The sequence below is a fragment of the Rhinopithecus bieti genome, unplaced genomic scaffold (genome assembly GCF_001698545.2).
Source record: "Rhinopithecus bieti isolate Rb0 unplaced genomic scaffold, ASM169854v2 scaffold_65226, whole genome shotgun sequence".
NCBI lineage: Eukaryota > Metazoa > Chordata > Mammalia > Primates > Cercopithecidae > Rhinopithecus > Rhinopithecus bieti.
The window spans coordinates 1509433-1525997 of record NW_016825767.1 but is presented as its reverse complement, the minus strand read 5'-3'; the positions used below and the strand labels follow the sequence as shown (position 1 = coordinate 1525997).

Here is a 16565-nt window from a genome sequence, read left to right as displayed (position 1 = left end):
GTTCTACAACATACAAGAGGGCCCCGAATGATGCATGTGCCCGCTTTTTATAGCCCGATGCATACAGGATATGTAAGGTTACAGAGGTACAAAGGAATTCTTTTGGTTGCAGCATCACAACTGGTAATTGGTTAATATTTTAAGTTATACAATTAACAGTTTTCTATTTGTTCCCGCGCATTTAGTAAAACTACAAACGGTTGTGACCTTATCAGGGGCTCTCTAGGTGGTGTTTCTGAGATGTGTGGGGGGGATGTGTTTGTACTGGGCTCAGGAAGTTGGGATAAAATAGAGGGATGTGTTTGTACTGGGCCCAGGACTAAGATATGTGGCAGACACCGGTAATTAGAACAGAACAGAGCAGGACAGAGACTTTCACAACGTTTGTCCTTACAATGTCTGGAGTCTATAGATAACCTAATCAGTTAGGTCCGGGGTCGATCTTTAACTAGGCTCAGGGCGCCACCCGGGCTGCCAGGGCACCGCCCGGGCTGTTTGCCTGTGGACTTCATTTCTGCCTTTTAGTTTTTTCATTTGATCTCTTTCATCACCCCTGCCCAAACTTGAAAATATAAATATATATATTATCAATGTATGTGTTTTAATATTTATGGATGGCTTTCATTCATAGCTCCCTCCTAAATAAGAAAAAACTTTAATGATTTAATATCTCTTTTGAGCTAGAATGGGAAATCATTTTAAATTACAGGGATATTTAGGTTAAATAAAAGGAAGATCAATTTGTAATCAAGTTGCTAAACACTGGAACATATTGTTGTTTAAGAAAATACTTGTTTAAGAAAAATACCTGTTAAAGAAAAGGGAAAAACAACCTTTGCCAACAACTTCTTAGGAGAGTACCATGATGTCCATTTCCAAAAGGGTAGTATAGAAGCAAGCTGGCGTCACTTCTCCCCACAGAAAATTTAAAACAATTGTATAGCACCAAGATGACCATCAGTAATATCACAGAACTCAAATATGAGGATAAGACAGCTCTCAGGGCCACAAAGCAGTGAAAAAATACCCTGAGCAGGTGGTAAGAGAATCAGACTTCCATATCCACAATGCCCCTCCCCTCAATCTACCTGGCACTAAGTACATGGAAAATTTTCCCCAGCTCACGATTTCTGCACTGGAAAAAGTGAAATGGAGGTAGACAACTAGCTTCCCCATCATTTTGGGTTCCCTGGCAGGAGACTTGTCCCTGCCTCAACCCACGAGAAGCATTGGAAGTGCCTAAAGAGAACTATCCCTGAGAGCAACCACAGACAAAGCATGGAGGAAAGACCACAATGCCTGGAAACTCTGCGATGTAGCTCAGCCAAAGGAGACACTAAATCAGGGTGAGTGTTCAGCAGCACCATGCCATGGAAAACTTGTTCCACAGATTCCCTTGGCATGAGCCCTTAGCCAGTTTTTCCATAGTCCTGGGATAACCCCTTTGGGACCTCCTCCATTCAGGATGGGCAGCAATCTAATTGTTTACTAGAAGTGAGGCAAACCTGGGCTTAACATGCCATCCAGTGTCAAAAAGGATGCAACCATATATAGTAGGGGGAAAAAAAGAAAGATATCAACAGGTAAATTACAAAGAATCTCTACACAAACATATCCAATAATAATAATAATAAAAGCCAGACAGAGAAGACTGAAATAAATAATGAAGCCTTCAATGCAAAGACACAAATGTATATCTACAAGAAAAACAGCAAACAGAAAACCATGACCTCCTCAAGAAGGCAAAGAAAGGAACTAGTGATTGACCCCAATGAGATCACAATATGTGCACTCTCTGACTAAGAACTGAAAATAGCAGTTTTAAAGAAACTCAGTGATCTCCAGTGATCAACACAGATAACACAGAAAAAGCAATTCAGAAATTTATCAAGGAAATTTAACAAAGAGATTGAAATAATTTAAAAAGTAAAACAAATCTTGGAACTGAGAAATATATTTGCTGAAGTGAAGAATTTATTACAGGTTCTCAACAGCAGACTGAATCAAGCAGAGAAAAGAATCAGTGAGCTTGAAGACAGGCTATTTGAAAATACACAGAGGAGAAAAAAGAATAAAAAGGAACAAAGATCACCTACAAGACATAGAAAATTACCTCAGAAGACCAAATCTAAGAATTATTGGTGTTCAAAACGAATTGAGCAACAACAAGGAGTAGAAAACTTATTCAAAGAAATAATAACAGAAAACTTTCCAAAACTTGAGACAGAGGTATATATCCATCCAGATACAGAAAGATCAGAGAATACCAAACAGATTCAACTCAAATAAGGCTATACCAAGGCATATAATAATCAGGGTTTCAAAGGTCAAGGACAAAGATGGCATCTTAAAAGCAACAAGAGAATAGAAGCAAAGAACATATAAAGGAGCTCCAGTTCATCAGGCAACAGACTTCTGAATAGAAACCATATAGCCCAAGAGGGAGTGAGATGACATTTTTGAAGTGCTGAAAGGAAAAAAAAAAAAACTGCCTCCCAGGAATTCTGTATCCAGCAAAGTCATCCTTCAAATATGAAAAAGAGATAAATTCTTTCCCAGAGAAACAAAGGCTAAAAGAATTCACTACCACCAGACCCATCATACAAGAAATGCTAAAGAGAGTTCTTTAATCTGAAAAACAAAAACAAAAAACACTAATGAGTAAAAAGGAAACATTTGAAAATATAAAATCCACTGATAAATTTAAGTACACAGAAGGTAAAGTACACAGACAAACCCAGAATACTCTAATACTGTAATTATGGTGTGCAATCTACTGACATCTCTAGTAGGAAGCCCAAAAGACAAATTGATCAAAAACAATAAGACCTATAGCAACCTATTAAGAGATAAGTAATATAAAAATATGTAAATTGAGACAACATAAAATCCAAATGTTGGGAGGATGGAATTAAATTATAGAGGCTTTTTTAAAAAATTTGTTCTTTTTTTCTATTCTTTGTGATCTAAGATAAGTTGTCATCTCCTTAAAATAACTTGTTACATCTATAAGTTTTTTTGTAAGCCTCATGGCAACCAAAATGCAAAAACCTATAATAGATTCACTAAAAATAAAAAGCAAAAAATTAAAACATACTACCAGAGAAAATCACTTAACCACAAAGGAAGACAGGAAACATGGAAAAAAGGAAGAGAGCAGTTAAAAACCAACCAGAGGCCAGGCGGAGTAGCTCACGCCTGAAACCCAGCACTTTGGGAGGCCGAGGCAGGCAGATCATGAGGTCAAGAGATCGAGACCATCCTGGCCAACATGGTGAAACCCTGTCTCTACTAAAAACACAAAAATTAGCTAGGCATGGTAGCGCACACCTGTAGTCCCAGCTACTCAGGAGGCTGAGGCAGGAGAATCACTTGAACATGGGAGGTGGAGGTTGCAGTGAACCAAGATCGCACCACTGCATTCCAGCCTGGTGATGGAGTGAGACTCCATTAAAAAAAAAAAAAAAAAAAAAAAAAAAAAAAAAAAAAAAAAAAAAAAAAAAAAACAGAAAACAAGCAACAAAATGACAGTAGTCAGTCCTTACTTATCAATAATAAAAACAAATATAAACACACTCAATTCTCTAATTAAAAGGGATAGAGTGGCTGAGTTAATAAAGAAACAAGATCCAACTATATGCTGCCTAAAAGAAACCCACTTCAGCTATAAAGACACAGATGGACTGAAAGTATAGAGGTGGAAAAAGATATTCCATGCAACTAGAAACCATAATGGGCAGGAGTAGCTATGCTTACATCAGATGAAATAGACTAAAAATCAAAGACTGTACAAAGAGATAAAGAGGGTCACTATATAATGATAAAGGGGTCAATGCAGCAAGAGGCTATGAAAATTATAAATATTTATGCACCAAACACCAGAGCTCCCAAATATGTAAAGCAAACATTAATAGATCTAAAATGAGAGATAGACTACAATATGATCATAATAGGGGACTTCAATACCCCACTCTCCATAATGCCCGTATCATTCCAACAAGGAGATATTGTAAATAAACTACACACTGACCACATGGCCTAACTGACATCTATAGAACATTTCATTCAACTGCTATAGAAGATACATTTTTTTTATCAGCACATGGAACATTCTTCAGAATAGACCATATATTAAGCCACAGAATAAGTGTCAACAAATTCAAAAAAGTAGAAATCATATCAGGTGTCTTCTCTGATCACAAAAGGAATACAACAAAATCAATAACAAGAGGAACTTCAGAAACTACACAAACACATGGAAATTAAACTACATGCTCCTGAACAACTAATGGAGAAATTAAGAAAGAATTTTTAAAATTTTTTGAAACAAATCAAATAGAAATACAGCAAACCAAAATGTATGAGATACAGTAAAAAGCATTACTAAGAGGGAAGTTTATAGCAATAAACACCTATATCAAAAAAGTAGAAAGACTTTAAGTAAACAGCCTAATGAGGTACCTCAAGGAACGAGAAAACAAGAACAACCCAAACCCAAAATAAGCAGAAAAAAGAAATAAAAAAGAGCAGGGCAGAAATAAATTAAATCGATACTTCAAAAATACAAAAGATCAACAAAATGAAGACTCAGTTTTTTTGAAAGGATAAACAAAGCTAGAATAGCTAAGAAAAAAAGAGAGGAGACTCAAATAAATCATATAAGAAAAGAAAAGAGACATAACAACTGAGACCTCAGAAATACAAAAAATCATTAGTGACTATTTTGGACAACCATACACCAACAAATTGGAAAACCTAGAAAAAATGGATAAATTCCCAAGTACATATATCCTACCAAGAGTGAACCATGAAGAAATAAAAAACTGCAACAAACCAATAATGAATAATAAAACTGAAGCCATAATAAAAAGTCTCCCTTCAGAGAAAACTTCAGAACCTGATGACTTCATTGCTGGATTCTACCAAATGTTTAAAGGAGAATGAACACCAATTCTGCTTCAACTCTTCAAAAAAATCGAAGAGGAAGGAATGCTTCCAAACTCATTCTACAAGGCCAGCATTATCCTGGTACCAAAGCCAGACAAGGGCACAACAACAAAAAAGGAAACTACAGGCCAGTATCACTGATTAACATAGATACAAAAGCCCTCAACAAAACACTAGCAAACCTAATTCAACAACACATTAAAAAGAGTAGTCACCACGATCAAGTGGGATGCATCACAGGGATGCAAGGATGATTCATCATACACAAATCAATAAATGTCATACATCACATTAACCCAGAATCAAGAACAAAACCATATGATCATTTCAATAAATGCTGAAAAAGCATTTGACAAAATTCGCATCCTTTTATGATAAAAACCCTCAACAAACTGGGTATAGAAGGAACATACCTCAAAATAATAAAGACCATGTGTGACAAACCCATAACTAACATAGCACTGAATGGAGAAAAAAATGAAAGACTTTCTTCTAAGATCTGGAACAAGACAAAGATACACACTTTCACCACTTTTATTCAATATAGTACTAGAAGTTCTGGCCGGAGCAATTAGGCAAGAGAAAGAAATAAAGGGCATCCAAATTGGAAAGAAAGAAGGTAAAGTAGACTTGTTCAAATACGACATGATTTTATATTAAAAAAAAAAAAAGATTCCACCAAAAATTGTTAGAACTGATAAACAAATTTAGCAAAGGTGCAGGATACAAAATAAACATACAAAAGTCATGTATATATGCCAACAGCAAACAATCTGAAAAAAGAAATCAAGAAAGCAATCCCATTTACAATAGCCACAAAGAATGTAAAATACCTAGGCATCAATTTAACGAGCAATGGAAAACTGTAAAACACTGTTGAAAGATATTGAAGTAAGCATTTAAAAATAGAAAGATATTCCACGCTTATGTATTGAAAGAATTACTATGACTAAAATGACAGTTCTACCCAAAGCAATTTACGGACTCAATGCAATTACTACCAAAATATCAATGACATTCTTCACAGAAATAGAAAAACTAATCCTAAAATGTATATGGATCCACAAAAGACCCTGGATAGCCAAAGAAATTCTGAGCAAAAAAGAACAAAGGTGGAGGCATCATACTACCTGACTTCAAAATATGCTACAAAACTGTAGTAACCAAATCAGCATGGTAGTGGCAAAAAACAGACACATAGACCAATGGAACATATAATAATAGAGGACTCAGATATAAATCCAGGCATTTGCAGCCAACTCATTTTCAACAAAGGTGCCAAGAACATGCAATGGGGAAAGATTAGTCTCTTCAATAAATAATGCTGGGAAAACTGGAAATCCATATGCAGAAGAATGAAACTAGACCCCTATTGCTCATCATACACAGAAATTACAACAAAATGGATTAAAGGCTTAAATCTAAGACCTAAAACTGAAACTACTAGAAGAAAATATTGGGGAAACTCTCCAGGACATTGGTCCGGGCAGAGATTTCTTTATGTTAGACGTAAAAATCACAGGCAACCAAAGCAACGGTTGACAGATAGGATTATATCAAGCTGAAAGTCTCCTGCACTGCAAAGGAAACAATCAACAAAGTGAAGAGATAAGCCAAAGAATGGGAGAAAATATTTGCAAACTATCTGTCTGATAAGGAATTAATAACCAAAATTACAAGAAGCTTAAACAACTCAAGAGCAAAAAACAACCTGATTTTTAAGTGGACAAAAGATGTGAATAGACATTTCTTAAAAGAAGATAGACAAATGGCCAACAGGTGTATCAAAAAAATGCTCAACATCAGTAATCATCAGGGAAATGCAAATCAAGACCACAATGAGTTATCATTCACCCCAATTAAAACAAGACAAGTAGTAACAAATACTGGTGAGAACACAGAGAAAGGGGAACCCTCATACACTGCTGGTGGGAATGTAAATTAGTACAGCCACTGTGAAAAACTAACAGATTCCTCAAAAAGCTAAAAAAAGAATCACCGTATGACCCAGCAATTCCATTACAGGGTATATAGCCAAAAGAAAGGAAGTCAATATATCGAAGAGATATCTGCACTCCCATGTTTATTGCAGTACTGTTCACAACAGCCAAAATATGGAATCCACCTAAGTGCCCATTCATATATGAGTGGATAAAGAAAATGTGGTATGTAATATTATTCAGCCATAAAAAGAATGAAATTCTGTCATTTGCAGTAACACGGATGGAACTGGAGGTCATTATGTTGAGTGAAATAAGCCAAGCACAGAAAGATAAATATTGCATATTTTCATTCATAGGTGGGAGCTAAAAAAGTGGATCTCATGGAGATTGAGAGTAGATTGGTGGTTACCAGAGACCAAGAAAGGTAGAAGGAAGAAGAGGATGAATAGAGATTGATTAATGGGTACAAATATACAGTTTGATAGAAGAAATAAAATCTAGTGTTTGATAGATCAGTAGAGTGACTATAATTTATAATAATTATCATATGTTTCAAAATGGCTAGAAGAGAATAATTCAAATGTCTCTAGCACAAAAAAGACAAATAATTAAGATGATGTACATCCCAATTACATTGATTTGATCTCTACAAATTATGTGCATGTATCCTGAAAATATGTACATCTATTATGTATCCAAAAAAAACTAAAAATGGAAGAAACAAAGAAGAGTACAGAATTTGAAGTGTTCCATGAATTCTTGGCTCAAAATATGCACTGATCTGCTCATCTAGCAATAGGGTTCAATGCAGGATTGTATATCATTTCCCTGGCCTTTTTGCTCAAAGGCATTGAAATAATTTTTTCTTTAAATGGAAATCTAGTACTGCCTGTTTGGGATCCCTGATACCTAAAAGTCCCTTCCACCCAACTGAGCTGAAGGTGAGGTCATTTGGCCCCTCCATGCTGATCCTACCGGCACCTACCAGCAGAGTAACTCATGGACTAGGCAACACCAACTCATTGTGATTAACTAGATGGATGGCTCACTGCTTTATTCCGAGTCCTTCCCTGATCACTGACTTATAGGAAACTTGCCTCTCAGGCCAACACAGTGTTAGATCCAGGTGTGTAGACCTAACATGGGGACAACTTTGAGGTGTCTTGGAGAATAAGTACAGAACTGGGTTATAAGATTGTCCACCAAGAGCTTGAAAAGACAATCAACAGATATGTGAAAGAACTGTAGATAAAATAATTCAGGAAGGAAACTCAAAGTATAGGCATATCTGAAGTAAGAACACGTCCACTAACAAAGGGACTGATAAGCATCCAGGCATCACCCAGGCAATGGAAAATCTGAACAACTGCAATTCAATTCAATGACTTCAAAAAAAATTTAAATAGCTAATTAAAACTTGATGAAAAAGTTTAATCCTACTAATAATCAAATAAATGAAATAAAAATAATAATTGGATTCTATTTTAAGCCTATTTTTAAGTGATGATATTCAGTGCTAACATGGGTTCTATGAGATGGTCAGACTCACATTTCCTGATAGAAATATAAAGTATTATTTGGCAAGCAATTTGGCCACAGAAAGGGAGGATCCCTAAAATATTATTTTGTTTGTTTGTTTGTTTGTTTTTTGAGACTGAGTCTTGTTGTGTTGTCCAGGCTGGAGTGCAATGGTGTGATCTTGGCTCACTGCAACCTCCACCTCCCAGGTTCCAGCAATTCTCCTGCTTCAGCCTCCCAAGTAGCTGGGATTGCAGGAGTGCACCACCATGCCCAGCTAATTTTTGTATTTTTAGTAGAGATGAGGTTTCACCATGTTGGCCAGGCTGGTCTCAAACTCCTGACCACAAATGATCCACCCACTTCGGCCTCCCAAAGTGTCGGGATTACAGGCGTGAGCCACCGTGCCCAGCCCATATCTTTTAACCTGAGAAAGACTACTGCTATATTCATATCTATAGCACTGAGTAGTTAGGCTGAGGTTTAGCTACATATAACAGAAATCCTAATGGTAAATGCATAGGTGTTGTCTGCCAGGGAGGCTGCAAAATATAGTACTTTAGCTGGACATTATCACTCAAAATAAAATTGAGATTCTGTTATTAAGGAGGAAGGGTAGAATGGATGTCGGGTAGGTATCTAGCGATTTTTGCTCCATTGTCCTAGGGGGAAATTTTGAACTTAAAAAATAATTTGTAAAAAGTAATTGGTTTTCAGAGAAAAGCCTGAATTTCCAAATATAGGAAATATTTGCAATGTGTAAATCTATTCAGTTGTTCTACATAAGTAATGTTATTTGAGGAGTTTTTAATGATAGTTGGCCATGCTTATTTCATAATGTCAATTTTTTTAAAAGCAAAATGTATTATTCTATAGTTTATACTCTCAATTATGCAAAATCTCAGAAGATGGTTATTTCATTTATACTTATCTTCATTTTCATATTTTCCATTCTGAGCACATTTTAAATGCAAGCTAAAAGTTGTAGACATTATTTTAATATGATACTTGATGGCAAATTTTCATATTTGAGAGAAAAGATCTCAAATTGGAGATTTCTCATATTGTTTCAAACAAAATACAAAGGACCAAGACAGAGCCTGGTAATTTTTTTTAATTTTAAGAAAACAAATCCTATAAACAGTGAATTGGGGAAAGCAAGTCACCTTCAAATGAACTGAACTCATGTTGGCTACAGATCTTATCCTCTACAGAACCAAATGCCAGAAGGAAAAGGACTCATGTTATTGTCATTTAGTCATCACATCATCACAATCACTAACACTTACTGAGCACTTAATTGAATCTAAGCACTTTTATTTGCCTAACCAACATCTTATGAAGTCCTATTTTAACAGGGGGTACAGGGACTTATTCATTGTCTCACAGATTGTAAATAATGGAGCTGAAATTCAAACCCAGTGTGATCCCCCTAAACTCTTTGTATTCTGCTAAACATCTATAGAACTTTTTTTTTTTAACGGAGTCTCACCCTGTTACCCATCCTGGAGTCCACTGATGTGATTATAACTCTCTGTAGCCTTAAACTCTTGGGCTCAAGTGATCCTCCTGCCTCAGCCTCCCAAGTAGCTGGGAACTACAGATGTGTGCCACCACTGCCAGCTACATCTATAGAACTTTGAAGGAAAACAGCTTGTGGTGCATTATCATCGATGGGTATAGGAGTTTAGAAAATATGGAAAATATGCCTCCCTCCCATGTACTTCAATAACTTCTCAAAGTATTTCTGCAAGTTACCAAGATATTAATCACAATGAATTGAATAATAGGATATTACAGAAGGAACAGACAGGTGGTAGGCTGTCTTAGAACATCTTAGAACTAAGGGTTTAAAATCAATGACCTCTAATGGGGTAGGATGGATCCTGAGAAGTCCAAACAATGGACTTCACTTGGATACAAAATGTTAAGGCCAAAACAATTTTTCATGTCACAGTTTTAGGAAGAAGTCAGACCTGTCCTTGAGGCCACATGAGGAGCATCATTGTCGAGTGTGGCCTGGCTTGCTCGTGGGGGGAATTAGGTTGCAGTTCTTAGAGATGTCCTCTGTGGCCATAGCTGTCTCTTCCTGGGTTATACCCTACTTCTCAGTCTCGTTTTTTGTTTGTCTTTCAGCTGAAACTAAGATCTGCTTCAAATACTACCATGGAGTGAGTGGGGCCCTGCGAGCAACCACCCCCAGTGTCACGGTCAAAAACTCGGCAGCTCCTGTAAGTCTCATTTCTCCGTCTGCGGTTAGACCTAACTCTGGTCTTTCTTCACTTGCCCATTTTGTTCTTGTGTGTGTGTGTGTGTGTACATGTACATACACACATATGGAGATATACTGATAGATTGATTATGAATAAATGGAGAGACACCTCAAAATAGCCAAGAGGAATGAGATCCATAGTCGACCTTATCAAAGCTCATGCTACACTTGTGTGTTAGGCAGGAGCCAAGCTTCTGTATTTTCCTTAGATGGCCAAATGTTTCTAACAGAGACATGTGCAATCACAGCGTAGAAGCCTTTTCTTTGGATCACATTTTTTAATTGTTTGGTTTTAAATATTGATATTTTCTTATGTTTTTGTTTCTTTTAGGCTTGTAAATAAGTTAATGAAGTGGGATTTATTGCCTCAGGTTGATTTTAGCCATAGAATTATAACGTGATAGGCCCAGAAAGACCAGAATCTCTCACCCTTCTCTGTGTATAAATGAGGACAGTGGCCAAGGAGCCTAAATAATCTATCTCAGGTCACAGAACTCATTGCAGATCCAGGATTTAAGTTCCCTGCTGTGTGACTTTGCTCAGGCCTATGGTAATACATGCCATCTTTCCTAAGTTACAATCCAGTTTTTATCCTTGTAGTGCTTCTCACTTAGTTCTTAATACATCTGATTAGGCTGAAATGCACTGAGAAATGGCATTCCTTTTCCTTTTCCTTTTCACATAAATTTAAAATGACCAACTGGGGAGGCTGGACAGAAACCAGTGGGGGAGTTTGTCATGCTAGTAGAAGTAAAAAAGACTCTTTTTTTTTTAACATTATAAAAAAACAGGCCAGGCCCAGTGGCTCACGCCTGTAATCCCAACACTTTGGGAGGCCCCAGGCAGGCAGATCACTTGAGGTCAGGAGTTTAAGACCAGCCTGGCCAACATGGTGAAACCCTGTCTCTATTAAAAATACAAAATTAGCCAGGCATGGTAGTGAGTGCCTACAATCCCAGCTACTTGGGAAGCTAAGGCAGAAGAATCACTTGAACCCGGGTGCAGTGAGCAGAGATCGGGCCACTGCACTCCAGCCTGGGCAACAAGAGCGAAACTCCGTCTCAAAAAAAAAAAAAAAAAAGAGAGAGAGAGAGAGAAAGTATTTGACATCAAATATGAATGATTCAGAAAGGACTTTGACTCCAGAAAATATTCCACTTTGCTGCTTTGCAAATCAGTTCTACAGCATCCTGAAGATGAGCTGATTGAGGCCTTGGTAATAAGCAGTAAGGTAAGCACGCCCAAGACCCAAAGCCTGGCTGGACACTGAACTGGGTTTACTGTCCGGGAAATCAGCGGTAGGCGCAGTGGAAAGAGAGGGAGAGGCACATGTGCTTTTGAAGGCTTTGCTGTTTTTCCCTCACTGGCCATGCAGATTGGAACATGATTCCTGTCTGTCTGGGACAGCAGTTTAAGTGTGAGAATCTAGGAAGGTGTCCTCAGAGTGCCAGAACCTCTCTTCCAGGCCCGTTTGTTTGAGCATCCCTCAAAAAAGGGTACCCCCTAAAACCAGACAGGTCCTGATACCTGTTAGCCAATCATTGAGGCTGGAGAGACAACTAAGTCAAGGTAGCTTAGGGACAGCTAAATTGAGGCAGAAAAGAAAAGGTGAACCAGAAGCTAGGGAGACAGAGCAGGAAGGCATTGAGCACACAATAGGCAGAGAAGGAAGGAGGCAGGAAGTGGAGTGAAGCCAATTAGGGAAAACCCTTCCACTGCAGGCCTGGCCTCTTGCCACTGCACAGCAGGTCACTGAATGAGGCAGACACAAGGATCCCTCAGCAGGGATTGGCCGTGCCCACTGACGGGACTGGCCTGTTGGTTCAAGGCTCAGAGAGGAGAGGAGTTCCTCACCTTCTTCTGCTCTGGAATGATACTCTGGGTGTGTTGGCCAGCCCTGGAATTCAGATAAATTCTTACCTGAAGCACTTTTTCTTATTTAAATAAAGCTCCCTAGAGCATTTGACTTCTCCGAACTCAGCCTGCTGGAGACTCCAGATGTTCACCTGCTGCTCAGACCAGTGCAAAGTGTGACATATATCATCACAGTGTTGTGCAATGTAGGCTTAAAATTAAACAAGAGGCCAACTGCCCAGAAAATGGCCTCTAAAGTATGATGTACAGCCCCTTAGGGCAGGATAAATTGTCAACAAGCATGTGCTCCCCAAGGGCTGCCATCACCAGAAACAAAGGCTTGTACCTCAGAAGAGGAAATGAGATGCTTCCATCACACTGTTGACATAAAGTTCAGCAGGTGCCTCATTGCTACTGCCCTGACCTCATCTTTGTCATTCCATGTGAGCTGCTGCTGCTTATACTTCAAACTCTGGCATCTTGAAATATTTTGACATATTGCTGTCATCCTGATTTTTATCTCCTTAATGATTTTCTCACACAAATCAGTAGACACTTGGGTTGACACTTGAATGTACATCCTGCAGGCAACTTTTATTCCCCAAGCATGTGAGAGCTCGATCGCATAACCCCTGTGCCACCAGGGACAAAGGGAGAAATCTTGGGCTCCCGTTGTCATGGTGAAAATGAGTCCCTGGAGTCCCGGGGCAGAAGGCAGCACACACTATCCCACAAAACTGTATTTTCACGGGCAGTTAGGTTTCATAGGAGCCACACTAGGAGGAACTCCCTTTGTTTGATAGCATGGCACACTTCTCAAAGCTGTTTCTCACGCATTACTCTAGTCGATGCCCAGCACGTCTGCGGAGAGAGGCAGGAGCTATCATTCTGGTTAAGTGATCATTTGGCTCTATGGTGATGGAGCAGAACCACATTTTACTTACACATTTTGCAACCCAGCTCAGTTTGGGTATAATCTAGCAACCTTCCGGGTTAAATAAGCCTTTGCAGTCTGGTCTGAGGACTTGAACACACTGTTTCTAAGGGGAAATGCTGTGAAGTTTCCCTAAATCAATTTCTTAATAAACTTGGAGTGTCAACTTCTAGGTTGAGGATTGCTGCTGCTGCATTCATCTCTTATGAAGAATTACTGTGTATTACCATTATATCACGTCCCAAAAGTCACTGAGTTGGTTTGTGACAATACACTAAACCTACCATTCTTTGAAAAGGAGGAACAAGCTGTCACATGCTCCTTTGGTGTAATCAGTGCTTTAACTTTCTGAGCATTGTATGGTCTCACGATGCATCAGTCCTTTTTCTCATTGTCTTGTTCCCTCTCATCTTTGTCTTTGTCCCATGGGCAACTGTTGAGGTCCTTGTTTAGAAAGAGGTTGTCTTCTACTCTTGTCTTGCTGGGGCTCTCATTTATTGTATATAAGAAACTATGATGGATGTGCTTATAGAGATAGATGAAATATAAGCCCTGTCACTGAGAACTCACGGTTATAAATTATAAATTATAATACTGTGTAAAGTCCATTATAAATTATAATACTGTGTAAATTATACTCCATTATAAATTATAATACTGTGTAAAGTCTCCGGTACTGGAGCGTGCTGTGCTGGTGTGTAGAGAAACCCGTGACCAGGCACCTGCAGCAGCTGTGCTGGCTGCGGGAGAAGGGGGCGTGGCCTGAGGCAGGCACCATGAGAGGGCCTTGGCCATGCCTTGAAGACAGACAGGCAAGGCCAGCAGAAGGGATGGCCTGTACAAAGGCGTGGGGTGAGAATTGGCTTAGGCCTGACAGGGAAGGAGACCTAGTTGTTTTAGGTTTAAAGAACATGGGACTTATTGTCCCTATATATCCTCCTGTTTTTCATACTTTTTGTGTCTTATTGGGAGCACCTATCATATTTCATATCTTTCTTTTATTTTCTGTAGAAAATCACTGTCAAAGGCAAGCTCTTCCTCTCCTTATTCTGGCCCTTGCTAACTCCCCCTTGTGCATTACCGTTACAGTCTTCTTAAATAAGCCCCATGATATATTTTTCTTTCTCTGATTATACATCAAAAAACAGAAACCAGCCCATCCCTACAGTTTGCCAAAGGCAGGGTGGGTAAACTCCTCAGCCCAACACACAGTCCACTGAAAATAACCAGGCTGCTCTGCCGGGTCTGGACCTGACAGTGAGTTTTCACATCCTCCTCTTCCCACTCTCGGGCACCCAGCCGACGTCATCTGTAGGGGCTGCTGGAGGGAGTGGGGGCCCTCCCTTTGCCTGCTGGTTCTCTTACAGTGCCAGAGACTCTGATGCAGTCTGCAGCTGTTGATGTGAGCCAGGTAAGCGAGAGTCCCGAGCATACTGCTCCCACACCTGGTTTATGAGACCCTCCCTGCACAGCGTTCACCTGGCGGTACAGTGGGCCTCCTCCCCACCCATGCTGAGGCCTGGGACTGCAGCCTCCGGATACAGAAAATAGGTAGCTGAGGAATGACTCTGGCAGAGTCCAAGCAATTGGGAAAGGCTACCAGCATGCAGGGCAGGCTGAGAACATGCAGGGCAGAGTAGAGGACCCCGTGCGGGGCCATCTACTCTGGAGTAGAGACTTCTCTCGATTTAGAGGCTGGGTCATGTATAGTCGAAGGTGTATTTTTTATTTTGTCTTTATCAGCATTAAAATGTGTGGAAACCCCATCAGGATTGTGTTACACTGGATTATTCTTATTCTCACCTCAGATTGCTATTGTTTATTTATTTACTTCATATTTTTTATCTTCTAACTCTTTCAATGAGAAGTTGGAAGGAAACATAGGGAAATCCTCTCCTTCTTCCTCCAAGTTAATCTAGTGCCTCTGCAACCAAGCTTTTGATAATAACTGAACAGCATAACATTCAAAGTAAAGTTCTTTGCCAGAGAACAAAGAACAGCTGGGTGCAGTGGCTCACGCCTGTAATCCTAGCACTTTGGGAGGCCAAGGTGAGTGTATCACATGCGGCCAGGAGTTCAAGACAAGTCTGGCCAACATGACAAAACTCCATCTCTATAAAAAAATAAAAAATAAAATAATATTAGCCAGGCATGGTGGCGCACGTCTGCGATCCTAGCCACTTGGGAGACTGAGGCACAAGAATCACTTGAACTGTGAGGCAGAGGTTGCAGTGAGCCGAGATCACACCGCCACACTCCAGCCTGGGCGACAGAGCAAGACTCCATCTCAAAAAAAAAAAAAAAAAGGAAAAAGAAAAAAGAACAAACTTAAACTATCTTTTCACTAGTTCACGTTTACAGATTCATTTACTTTGTCAGATCCCCTGAGCATAGTGTTGACACTATCCTCTAAAAAAAAAAAAAGGCAACTCAACAGGACATTTCCCCACCAATATAGGGTAAATTAGCACTCTAAAATAGGGTCAAGATTTTCCTCCACATCAGTCTGAGTCTCCTGCAGTGGACACATAATTGATGAATACCTCCCTTCCCCAAATTCTAGGTTATTACCTTTGGCTATAGTAATACTTTTCTTGGGGATTTTTAAAGTAGATATTTCAAAAAATATTTCAAATCATAATAAAGCAACTAAGGACCAGCTGCTATGGGTTATAAAATGTCCTGGAAAATACTTCAACCACGTTAGTAGCAAAAGGAATCCACAGGTTGCCGACTGATGGGACCAGCTACCTAGAATTGTTAGACACAAGTCAATTAATTTGGAAGACACCTCAGCTTTATAATAAATGATCTTGAGCCCTTGTGATCTAAAACCCTCTAGTAAATGTCTGGGCAGCATTGATCCTTCGCATGTAAATAAATCATGTATGTAATTCTAGCTCAAGCACTCAAGATTACATTTATTGTGTTTTATCTGTATCATTTGATCTATAGCTCCCACAAATCAAAATGCTTTCTTAAATTCTGCTCTAAGAAAAGGCTAACAGGCCGGGCGCGGTGGCTCAAGCCTGTAATCCCAGCACTTTGGGAGGCCGAGACGGGCGGATCACGAGGTCAGGAGATCGAGACCATCCTG

At 39.2% G+C, this 16565-nt stretch overlaps 1 protein-coding gene across 1 annotated transcript in view; it reads left to right on the top strand.

Moving 5' to 3' along the window:
- LOC108522727 (E3 ubiquitin-protein ligase HECW1-like) overlaps positions 1 to 16565 on the top strand; it is a 267461-nt gene that overhangs the window by 250034 nt on the left and 862 nt on the right. Inside the window, exon 5 of the mRNA XM_017863105.1 lies at positions 10545 to 10639. Within this exon, the coding sequence (XP_017718594.1) occupies positions 10545 to 10639 (95 nt within the window). The remainder of the gene's footprint in view (positions 1 to 10544; positions 10640 to 16565) is intronic.